Raw genomic sequence first — 13,015 nt, 5'->3', positions numbered from 1 at the left:
ATTAAAACATTGCACAGAACTCCAATACCATTACATTTTGACTGGTTTGTACCAACCAGTTATCCCCACCGCTGTGTAACAGACGCAAGTCAGCAATGTTTTTTAGACTACATTTCACATATAAAGTGTGCATTTCTATCCTAAAGAGGCATTAATGACACAAGTTATAGTTTTGTAAACAAAGATAACCTGGTTTGAATCCTTATTTAATTACTGCATTTGGCACTTTGTACTTACTGTTTACATATAGGAAAAGCTATTGGTTAGGAGTAAAATATGTCAAATCACCTGAGAAAGCCTACAAATTGAAAACTTGGATAGAATTTGTAGGCCATCCCTTTCCCTTTGCCTTCTCCTTACCCTACCCTACAGTTCCTTTCATAATCTTTATTCATTAGACATGAAGTGTCATATATTTCAGGCCTTTTTAAATTTTGATTATGATTCATCAGTAATTATTTTAATATTTCATTTTGAGTGTCAGAAGTTTATTATTCAAATAGCATAAACTCTATATACACTGTATTGCCAAAAGTATTCACTCATTCATCGAAATCATTTAATTCAGGTGTCCCAATCAGCTTCCATGGCCACAGGTACATAAAATCAAGCACTTAGGTGAAAGAATGGCTTGCTCTCAGGAACTGTGAAATCCATAATGGTACAGTGATAAAATGCCACCTGTCAACAGGTCCACTCATGAAATATCCTCACTATTAAATATTTCAGTATCAGATGTTAGTGGTATTAATGGATTGGATTTATATAGCGCTTTTCAAGGCACCCATAGCGCTTTACAATGCCACTATTCATTCACTCTCACATTCACACACTGGTGGAGGCAGCTACAGTTGTAGCCACAGCTGCCCTGGGGCAGACTGACAGAAGCGAGGCTGCCATATCGCGCCATCGGCCCCTCTGGCCAACACCAGTAGGCAAGTAGGGTAAAGTGTCTTGCCCAAGGACACAACGACCAGGACAGAGAGCCCAGGGATCAAACCGGCGACCTTCCGGTTATAGATGCGCTTCCCAAAGCATAAGCACCCGTAAAGCAAGTATCCCCTCGGCTTGCTGCCTGTACTTTGGGGTTTCTTCCGGTGGACAAGAGGGTTTGTTCCCTGTGCGAGGGTCGGGGAAGGGGTCCTGACTGTCATCTGCACTTATGCGCTAAACAACAGTTTAGAGTACCCAGCCTTCTTGGAGTCTGTGGGAGGGAGACTGGGGACAGTCTCCCTCAGAACCCCTCCCATAGTAAAGGGACTGGGAATAACAATTCAGCAACAAAGTGACAGGCCATGTAAAATCACAGAGCAGGATCAGCAGATGCTGAGGCACATAGACTCATAGCTCTGCCAACTTTCTGCAGAGTAGATCCCTACAAACTTCATGTGGCCTCCACGTGGAATTCAAAGACATCCTGAAAATAAAAGTGAAAAAATGATGGAGCAAGATGTATGCCCCCTCACCTGCTTGTATGCATGCCTCACAATGTTAGGGCGTGTTCCTAATGAGAAGAAAGCTCCAAGACAGGTGCAAGCCACTGCCTGGCCTGTAGAGGTCTGTGCGTCTGTCCATAAATATGCCTCCCCAGACTATCACTGACCCACCACCAAACCGGTCAGCTGAATGATGTCACAGGAAGCATAATGTTCTCCATGGTCTCTTCAAACCCTTTCACATCTGTCATGTGTGCTCAGGGGGGCAACCGCTCTCATGTGCTAACATCACCTGGTGCCAGCGGTTGACCTGCCAAGCCAAGTCAACTTTATTTATAAAGCACTTCAAAAACAGCAACCAGTGACCATTGTGTGGAACATAGCAATAAAAAATAAAATTGAAATAAATAAAATAAGTAGATATAAAATAATGACTAGAATTAAAATTACAACACAAAATAAGAGCATTGACAAATGCAAGATCTAATTAAAATGAATAAAAACAGTCAAAAAAAGAATTTAATTTAATAAATAAATAAAATCAACAAATCTCACACTGCGTCCAATGACAAGCAGAAGAGGTGGGTCTTAGAGAGGCCTGTCTAATGTGAAACAGCAATGAATTCCCCAATTTGGGAGCCACTACAGCAACAGCATTGACTCTGAACCACCACTATGTCCTTCGCACATCTAAGAGCAGTTGGTCAGCTGATCTCAGTGATTGGGAAGGGGAGTGTTTCAAAGAGATCTTTTAACAGCATGTTTTTTGTTTTGTTTTGTTTTAGCCAGCTGTCTCAGCTAAAAGAAGCTAACCCTGCACTGATCTGACTGCTCAATCTAAAATCACTGTCCATCCTAAAACCCAAGTTTGTAACAGTAAGCTTTACATACTGTGCTTAGCAGCCTGTGTCTACAGGAAAAGACCCACCAGTGACACCAAATTCAAATTCAAATTTTATTTGTCACACACACACAACCATACACAGTATGACATGGGGGTGAAATGCTTGTAGCTGTACAATGCCCCACCATTAAATGACAGAAAAAGGTTTTACAGTATTTACAATTTACAGTTTACTACAAAAATTTACAAATTAACTTAGAAATTTACAGTAAAAAATGTGCAAATAGCAGAAAGAGATTGTAAGGATTATAAATCATAGGAAATGTGTGGTGGTGTGTGTGGTGATGTGTGTGAGAGTCCAGTCTTATAGTGACGTGTGTGGGAGAGTCCAGTCCTACACCTGGTTCAGGCCCCGAATAGCCTGGGGGAAGAAGCTCCTCCTCATTCTCTCTGTTTTGGCCTTAAGGGAGCGGAAGCGCTTCCCAGACCTCAACAGTGAGAAGAGTCCATTGTTGGGATGGGAGAGGTCCATCATAATCTTCCTAGCTTTGGACTTGCACCGCTTGGTGTAGATGGACAGCAGGTCAGAGAGCTCTGATTGAATGATGCGTTCTGCTGAGCGCACCACCCTTTGCAGATCTCGTCTGTCCTGCTTGGTGCTGTTCCTAAACCAGGTGCAGATGTTTGCCGTCAGGACGCTCTCGATGGTGCAGGAGTAAAAGTTCTTGAGCGCCTTCAGTGGCAGATGGAAGTCTCTAAGTCTTCTGAGGAAGAAGAGACACTGACGGGCTTTTCTGGACCTGACATAACTTCTGCCTTATTTTTATTAAAATTTAGGAAGTTTAGAGCCATCCACACTTTTAACTCCTCAAGGCTAAAACTAAAGTTTTCATTGAGTAGGCATGGTTTTGTGTTAGGGGTACGTAAACCTGTATAACATCTCCATAACAATGGAAAACAATTTTGTGCTTTCTAAAAATAAAACCAAGGGGCAGCAGATACAAATAAGATATTAGAGGCGCAAGTATCAAGCTCCATGGAAGGAAAAGGAGCAGAGGAAGATCTGAAATCATGTAGCCCAACCTATAAAGTTTTCTGATACGTGTAGGATCTGAACCATTCCAGAGCAGTGCCACAAATGCCCTCACAGTGCTCTAAATGAGATATTAAAATAAGTCTAGGACAGGGGTCGGCAACCCTAGGCAGGGTTAACTGATGGCACGACCATAGCTGGACTAGCCATCGGGCATACCGGGCATTTGCTTGGTGGCCCGATAATTTTCTTTCTTTTTTTTTGTAATGGTTTAAACAACGAAAGGTGGTGGATTGGCCAGATGCTGGCTGGCAGGTGGACCAGGGAGAGGGGAGGCAGGAGGAGCAGAGACCCGAGGCAGCCGTCGGTCTGACTGTCAGGTGAACTGAACTTCAGGTAAGAAGTTCTGACCTGCAGTCTATCTGGGTCAGATATAAACCAAGTATAAGTGGAGTTTATTTTCGTTGTACTGACTTTTTACAGTCAGTTACAATAACTCGTGCTGCGTACTAGCTAGCATGTTATATGTTATTGCTAGCAGTTTCTATACAGCTGGGTGGGTGCTACGGTGTTACTGATAGTGAACTTTATTTTATTCATAAGGTTAGTTAGTAGAGTTGCCTACCGTCCTGTAAAAAGACAGAATCGTCCTGCATTCAGAGAAATTATTATGCGTTTTGTGTTGAGCTGAGAAGGGACGCAGTTTGTCCCGGACTTCAGCTAGGATGGAAAAAGACACAGAGGTGGAGTTATTCTGCTGCACAGCGGCCTCTTCTCCTCTCATTCTCTCCCTCTCCTGTTGCTACTTTAATCATGAAACTGATCAAAGGTCAGCTGATCGGCTTTTCTCTCTTGTTTGTTTATCGCCCACTTTGCGCCAGATGTTGCGCTAAACAACAGCAGCATGTTTAAGCTTGATCAGCTGTTGTTAGAATTTATTTAATATTAGTTTCTAGTATCAGCTGATGTTTGCTGGAGCCACAGCTGTAAAGCTGCTGGTCATGATGTCGGTTTGGTTACTGAATTATCAGAGCTGAACAGGTGATGGAGAAACAGGTAGTGATGGGCAGATGAAGCTTCATGAAGCACTGAAGCTTTTCATCCAATTGGTTCACCCCAGTGCAAAGCGTCATCATTTTCAGCTCCTCCCATAAATGAAGCAAGCCTCAATACGCCCCCTCAATTTCTCAACACAAGCTTCGCAGCCTCGATACAGAACGTCACATCACTAGAAACAGGTTTACCTTTTAGGTGACATGAATAAGTTGGAGGGAAGTTATGAACTGTTTCTGAGAGACAAATAACACCAGGATCCTTTTCTATGTAGCTGACGGCTGGTAACTGTGCAGGGGTGGGTCTAGCAAAGTTCTGCCAGGGGGGCCAGGTGGGGCAGGGAAAGAGGGGCACAAAGAAATACTTTCTTATTCTCATTTAAAATGTCTGGCTGTTATTAAATAATTATCTGAAGCTTACAACCAAAGTTTTTATCTGACATAAAATGTATAGAAATCATACATATACCAACAACACTGTCACAACAGCATTTGTTTTCATTCAAAGGCTTTATGGCTTTAATACCTGGTGGGCCGGTCTTTAGTGAAAATGCCCGGGCTGGTTTTTTGTGTCCCAGTCCAGCCCTGGGCACGACACGCAGTGAAATAATCTGAGAAGGTGCATCAAAAAATAAATGGCCAGGCCAGCGGTGCACATTGCAAATCAGCTCACATTACACACATTAGTTGTTCCTCTTCTTAATGACGGTATCTTAGCTAACAACCCCAACTACCAGATTCAACTTGTAATTGGCTAAAAATAACTTGGCCTACTGGTGAGAGGGTCGTTGTTAGCTTTCCACATTCCGACACTTCAAAAGCTTCAGAAGCTGTCCACTCAGCACAGCATCAGCACCACGGAAATACACGGATACATCCGTAGACTCGAGACACAATGCGTCTTTGGGACTTTCAGGTGTATGGACCAATGTTTTATTTTCTGATCAAACCAGAAATCTTTAATGAGCAGCTGGATTTGTCTCACATTAACTGGCTGAGTTAATGCCAGTTAATGCAACATCGAAGCAGCTGGAATCCACAGCTCTGAGTGTTCATGGAGCTGCATGTTCACCTGCTGGACATCACTACCTGACAAGTTTAACTGTCTTCAGAACATTGCAGAGGCCTTATTGACAGTATTTGGCTCTACATATCTGTGTGAGCAGATTTTCTCTCACATGAGTCCACAGGTAGCCTCTGAATGCTGGACACTCGCAGACCTGTGTCTCTGAGTGGGAGACCAAAGATCACATTAACATGTGTGTCTCTGTATTAACAAACATGCCATATTGGCCCAGTTTATTTTTCTTATTATTGTTGTGAGGAGACCATAAATAGCATTTGTATTTTCCGTTGTACAGTTCATTTGCTGTTATGAGTTCTTGTTATGGAGAAAAAGTGTCTTTTTTTCCATAACATAACAAAATAGCTGATAACGCTGATAGCTGCCAACATCTGCAAACAAATATAATTCTAGAAAGTGGTTCTATATATTGTGTAACTGTTCATATAGAGCGTTATTAAATTTATTGCTAATGCAATCATATGGCACACTGACTTCTGAGGAAATTTTAAATGGCACTCGCCATCAGAAAGGTTGCCGACCCCTGGTCTAGGAGAACTAGCATCATATAGTTTCCTGAATCTATAGCCAGGAGTATGTCATTAAATACCCTCAGCAGTGCAGATTCTGTGCTAGAGACCAGATTAAAAAATACATTGTTTTAATTAAAAAACACCTTCAATTGACTGTAAACACAATTTCTGAAAGAAAAGGAAATATTACTAATAGGCCTAAAGTTAAATAATTCAGTATCCAACTGTCCAGGCCAGGTTTTTTGATCAGTGGTTTCACTGTTGCATGCTTAAAAGGTTTAGGAACAGCTCCTGAGTACAGGTAGCCCAACCAGTAACATTTTCTGAACCAAACTAAGCCAACAATTCTTTAATATTTGAACAACACCTGCAGTGTGCCCTTTTTCAGCTGTCTTTCAGCTTTTCGGGATTCACATCTGACAGCACAAGTTGTGTCAATTATCCAGGGCTCAGATTTGGTTTCAGGGTGCCTGGTTTTCAATGGAGCCACAGTATCTAATACAATTTGGCAGGGTGAATGAAACTAGGAGCAGAGCGTCTCTGTATCCGAAGACACAGACTCGGGAATCCCAGATTTCAGACTGAAATAAGCAGAGAAATGCGCAGTTCAATAATATGACAGTGCCACGCAGGGGTGTGAGGTTTAACAGGTTTAACAGGGCAAGGCAATGTCAAATAAGACAGGCTTATGATCTGAAAACACTTTATCACAGATGGTTAAGTCTGAAACAGACAAACCATGTGTTAGTCCAGACACCAACTGTATAAAATTAAGGGCCAATTAGGCTTAAAAAGTCCTTTAACCATTGGTTTGTCAGGACAGCAAATATGTACATTAAAATCACCAATATTAAAGACGTGATTATATTTAGGCATGACTTCAACCAATAATTTAGAAAAGTCATTTAAAAAGTCCTTATTACATTTATGTGGTCAACAGATCTCAGCACATAACACAAGGTGAGAGTGACCCAGCTCAAATAAGCTCAGTTCAGAGCTGGAGAATGGAGACACTGATGGAGATAGCGCCTTACCTTTTGTTTTTAAGATGCCATAGAAAGGTGCACCAGACAGGCCTTCAGCCTCACCAGCGTACCGCTGTGTCGCCTGCACCAACAGTGATGCTTCCTCCAGGAAGCATTGTAATCAGAGTGCAGGAGAGTTAGTGATAACTGTCAAAAACGGGAAAAGTCTTTTGGCCACCATGAAGACACTTCACTCTGGCAGAAACTCAAAAATGCAGGAGACTATGATAATAAACCAGTAGAGTTAAATTTTGAGTAAGTAATGCATGGCAAATCTTCCGGAATGGCACTTAATAATATGCCATCGTGGATGAATTAAACAGCGTCTGTAGGGTCCAGGTATTCTTGCTACGGGTGCCTCATGCTACCAGTAGCAAGAAGTTGGACATTTCTTTTTTTATATTTGAAATGCTGTATTCTTTATTTTCATGAGTTACAGGCTATAACTGTCAACTGAAATATCTCACTTGTAATGAATGCTTTTCAATGCTTAGCATGATGACGTAGTAGACGTCATTATAGTATATAAAGAAAAAAGGATCAGAGCATGAACACTGCATTTCATTTTTTCAGCCTCTCTCATAGTCACTGACGTTAGTGGTTTCAACTCTGTGAAAAATTTAAACATCAGATTTAATATCCATTACATTTTGAACATAAAATGCTGTTACATTTCAATTAATGCATCTCCGCACTGGATTGCTTTTGTTATTGTTCTTCTTTCTTATTACTGGCATTGATAACAAAAATGGAATTACTAGCTACATTATAAAGCAATTCTGATAAACTCATAGAAACATGAACAAAGTTTATTAGTAAAACAGTCCTAAAACCACTCACACAGAACAAATTTTGTGTCAGATATATATTAAGGTGACAACTGGTGTATTTTCAGGTTCCTGGAACTTACAGTGTTTTTCTCAGTGAAGGCCAAAGCAGGAGAGAAAGAGGTTTCACCTAACATGTTCTTCTCCATTTGGCATGAGTTCTCCTCTGACTTCAAGGACCAGTGGAAGAAGGAGAACAAAACCATTCTCAAAGAGAGGTACAGTTGTTTCTTTATCCATTCTCTTCAGCTTTCTGTCTTGCATCGTGTCATTAAACTTAGCTGTTGAATATGCACTGTGTAACTGCATTAACATTGTATGTTTTGCAGGTTAAAAGCAGCAGAAGAGAGTTTCCGACAGGCCAAAGAGAAGGCATCCTACAGTGTCAAACCTAAACAATCATCGGGAATTGTACGTTGACTTTAAGCTCTTCTTTATTCTCTTTAATCAAAAGTTTGTTCTCTTTAGCTAACAAACTAAAGTTTTAAAATGTATAACATATTTTTTTTTCTTCATTAATACACTAAATACATCTCATAAGGATTTTTGTCTTTGTGCTGGGAGTATCCACTGGGAAAAACTGGCAGCTCTTCCTATCTTTACTCCACATCATTGAATCTGCATAAGTCTGTCTGAGGGACTCCTTTTCAAATTTAGTTTTAAGACCCAAATGATTTTGGCTTATATTAAGCTTTTTGCTGTAAAGTTGTATATTATAAATTTTTTTATTTATTTGTATTTCTGTATTTATTTATTTTTTGTCAATGCAGTAACACAGGAACCCTGCAAAGTGTTTCCTATGGAACTGGATGGATGAATAATACTCAGTTAATCTCTCTCTCTGTCTTTCTACAGAAAGCCAAGCTTGGCATGAAAATTTGACATAGTGGGCTTGGCACGCTTGTTTTCATGACTTTGGACACCAGCAGTGAATCAACCACAAAAGTATGAAGATGACCGACAAGAGAATTAAGCGACAGAATAAATGAGAATGACCTACAATATGTGCAGACAAGCGATCTCTGGACTTTTTTTCTCATCGTTATTTTTATGTTTGGTCACATTTGCCTGCTCTGTCTGCCTGTTGCTTTAGATGACTATGGGTTTCAACAGAATCATGAAAAGATGCTCCTTCAGGGCCATCAGGTGCAAAATATTTACAGTAATCATCAGCATCCCTTGTCTATGGAGCCCAGGTTTAACTGATAATGTAATACACTCATAATCATTAACACCATCAAGTTTCCTAAATAAGTATTTGAAAAATAATTAAAAACAATAAGCAATTATTCCTAACGACACTGACCTTTATTAAGAGCAAATGAGGCCAGTAAGATGTGATGGAAATTAAGCACTAGTGACATGATGGTATTGGATTTACTATGGAAAGTACTGTTGTTGCAGACTTTATCTAATTTTCAGTTAAAAAATTGGGTTCTTGTTTTTATACTCCAAGCAGTAATCCATAATGACTGTGAACCAATAGAACAATTTTTTGTTCAAATATCCATCCATTCTGCTTCTCTGGGGCTGGGTCGCGGAGGCAGCAGCCTGAATGGAGACGCCTAGACGTTCCTCTTGCCAGCCACTTCCTCCATCTTATCCGGGATAACACTGAGGCAATCCTAGGCCAGCAGAGAGATGTAAACTCCTAGGTCTGCCTGAGGACATCCTGACTGGAAAACCTTACTTAGTAGAGCTCTAGGAGACATGCTCATCAGATGTCCGAACCCACTCAACCGGCTCATTTCAATGTGGAGTAGCAGCAGCTCTACTCTGAGCCCCTCTTCATGTCCTTACCCTCTTATCTCTAAGAGAGAGGCCAGCCACCCTTCAGAGAAAGCTCATTTCTGTCGCTCGTATCTGTGACCATAGGTAAGGATAGGGAAGTAGACTGATTGCTAAATCATAGCATCATGTTTATGCTCAGCTCTCTTTTCACCACGATGGACTAGTACAGCATCTGCATCACTGCAGCTGCAGCACCAGTCTGCTCTCCTCACTACCTAAACTCCTCCACTTGGAGCAGCAACTTGTCACTCACCCGCAGAGGGTCAGTGACAAGTTCACCCTTTTCTCACTGACAACCATCGCCTCAGATTTTGGAGATGCCGATTCTAGTTCCCATCGCATCACACAGCTGTGAAACACTCCAGTACGAACGAGGCCACTACCTGATGAAACCAAAAGAACAACAATGTCTGCAAAAAGCAGAAATAAAATTCTTAGGCCACCAAAGTGGAAGCCTTCCACCAACTGGCTACAGGGGCAGTCCCTGTGGAGTTTAACACCCACCGGAAATGAATCTGACTCATTGCTGGCAATGAGCTCATGAAATGCTTTTACAGGGACCCAAATGGCGTGTAGCGATGGGAGTACCCATACTCCCGAGTCCCAGGTATTTAAACCCTAGTGGTAGTTATCTCTCAAGAGATAACTAGGGTTGATCATGTGCCGTATGTTCTGGACACTCGGGTGAAAAGCAGAACTGAGCTGGACTGATCACCACCGTGTGGTAAGCTAGATAACGCAGCATAAGGTGTGTCCTGAGTTATTAAAGGCTCTGGATGTTGTAGGGCTGTCTTGGTTGATATGCCTCTGCAACATCAGATGGAGAGCTGGGTCGGTGCTTCTGGATTGGCAAACTGAAGAGGTGCTTCCCATCTTTAAGAAGGGGTACCAGAAGGTGTGCTCCAACTGCAGGGGGATCACACTCCTTAGTCTTCCTGGTAAGGTCTATGCTAGGGTACTGGAAAGGAGAGTTCATCCAAACAGGCCTTCAGTGAAGCTGGTTCTGTTTTGTAACGAGCTGTCTTGCTGTAGTCTTCTTCAGACAGTCTCCACTGCCTGGGTTATAGGTATGTAAGTGATGAAAATGAGACCACACCAAAGAACACTTTGATCCAGTGTAAGTTTTTGAATCTAGTGGATGAAGTCAGTAGTTTTCAATATGAAAGGGGGGTGTTCCACAGGAGGGGAGCCAGGATGGTGGTGAGGAAATTGGAAACTTTGTAGGTGGCAATTTAGTATTAAAAGCACTGTGTGAATGTGTGTGCGTGCTTTAAACGTTTCGATCAGAAAGCCTTGAAAAGAGTTACTTTATTTATAAAGTTTAGCCTGTTTGAAGGCAGGAAGAAAACTGGCAACAATGCCAGTTGTGTGAGTTACACTCATCAATATCACAACTTTATCATTAAGACACAGGAGAATCTGATGGGTTATAGTCAAGTATTCCAATAACATTTATTTCAAAATTGGCATGGGGCAGTTTTAGTTTTTATTCTTTCGGCTCTAGTCCCAGTCACGATTAATGGTCTGAGAGCGATTAAAGAATAAATACAAAAAAACCCAGCCCAATAACAGACACTATTTTAGATATTATTTTTAGACACTAGTTTAAAATTTTAAACCCTTCTGTTCTCTGTGCACAGAGTTCCACAGGTACATGCTCTATGAATGGTGCTGCTGTCTTTTGGACACTTGATTGGTCAATAGTAGTTTCATACTTGTTGCTATCCAATCTGGAACCTAACCTGCTCCGGATAAGGTTAGGTTACCATAGTGAGGTACCCCAGTAAGAAATCAACCACCTTTGTAACACAGAACACATAGGGTTAACCCCCCAGGTTACCTGAATAAGACAAAATCCTGTGTCTACAGGAGTCTCATTGACTAAGGACCTTTTGACAATGACTTGTGACCCTTATCAGTCCAACTTCTGCATCCCATTCTAATGAACTCCAATTTTGGTATTTTAAATGTATTGACTCAAGTCATGGACTCTGCTATTGAAAGTATTAAACACTGGAGTCAAAAATAATATAAAAATCAAGACCTTAAACAGTCCAGCATTCAGAGTTCTCTCATCTGACAACTTCAATTTTATTTTTGTGAACATTCTTTTTTTGTGGTTTAGGAAAAAGAAAGAGAGAATACTGATCTGCAAACACTGTATGGCATTATGTTTGTTTCACAAAAAACATTTCAGGAAAATGTAAGCCTGCAAAGAAAAACTCATGATCGGTCTTTGTAAAACACCCATATGCATCTGGATATTTCATTTCTTCTCTTATGTATTTACTGGGACAGAACTCTTTGTAACTATCAGATGATATCACTATGATTGCTGTTTACTGTAGGTTTGGTTTTCTTGTAACTGTGAGTGAGAGTGTAAACCATTTCCAGAGATTACACAGAGCCAACCAGCTTGCCTGTGCTGAAGACTGGCACTGATAATTGCATTAGAAGATACTCATGGCTATACTGGGCTTTAATGTGTAGATTCTGACTGTAACTTGCCATCTTTTAAAATCAACAGAAATACAGCCATAGACACATCCTTGTAAATTAAATCATCTCGCCTCAATAAACCTCTCACTTTGTGATTCTGCATCCTCAACACCATTCAGACTGTCTTTTAGCAGAAAATCCAAGTCAGCATACATTTGTACAGCTGGTATGCCAAATCTGACAGGCAGCATTTTGCAGGTGTTGCAGAATTAATGTAAAGTAATAAAATGTTAAAGAAATAATATGACCATCAGCATGATGTGTACAATTGCATTCTAGTTTGGGGCAGTGCTGTTCCAACATCAGGCTGATCTAGCACAAAGTATGATGTGGGAACTGTGAGTGGCTTGCAAACATTGGAGGAGTGGAAACACTGCGTGCAGGGGGTCAAGCAACCGTTTTTGATGTGGAAAACTAAAAGAACTTGGAATATCTGAGATCAATCCAAGGCTCAACTTCCACCCCATCCAGGTGGACACTGCTGTTCACCCAGTTTGAATTTTGCCCTTTCCTGTTGTTCATTGTCAAGCCAGATACCTTGTGCTGTCAGTTAGAGCCTGACTTGCGCTGCTCACCTAACTTTCACCAGAAAGTACACACACTGGGTCTGTGACCCAGTGCCATGACACTTTCCAGCAGTTTCCTTTGTGATTCTTTCCTTATAATGCTGCTTTATTGAACATGTGCTCAGCATCAGTTCTAACAACACAACAACAGGTACGACAGCTAAGAATAAAACTCCCACTAGGCAGCCCTAACGCAAAAGCATATCAGATGGCGTAAAGCCGCAATGCCCCCACAGCTCAACACAGGCACTAACATAACCGGGTATATGACACCTTCTTCTTCCAGCGGTCTCTATATCATCTGCCTACATCATCCCCTTTCCCTAGCATCCTCCTCTGTCACACC

At 41.3% G+C, this 13,015-nt stretch overlaps 1 protein-coding gene across 1 annotated transcript in view; it reads left to right on the top strand.

Annotated features, from left to right (window-relative positions):
• Window positions 1–12,333, top strand: part of LOC102212483 (formin-2) — a 61,340-nt gene extending 49,007 nt beyond the window's left edge. Inside the window, exons 17-19 of the mRNA XM_005749531.2 lie at window positions 7,882–8,031; window positions 8,143–8,224; window positions 8,669–12,333. Coding sequence (XP_005749588.1) covers window positions 7,882–8,031; window positions 8,143–8,224; window positions 8,669–8,695 — 259 coding nt within the window. The 3' untranslated portion in view covers window positions 8,696–12,333. The remainder of the gene's footprint in view (window positions 1–7,881; window positions 8,032–8,142; window positions 8,225–8,668) is intronic.
• The last annotated feature ends 682 nt before the right edge of the window (window positions 12,334–13,015 follow it).

This window comes from Pundamilia nyererei, unplaced genomic scaffold (assembly GCF_000239375.1).
Source record: "Pundamilia nyererei isolate P.nyererei 1_Seehausen unplaced genomic scaffold, PunNye1.0 scaffold00248, whole genome shotgun sequence".
Lineage (NCBI taxonomy): Eukaryota > Metazoa > Chordata > Actinopteri > Cichliformes > Cichlidae > Pundamilia > Pundamilia nyererei.
This window is presented reverse-complemented; position numbering and strand designations above follow the sequence as displayed.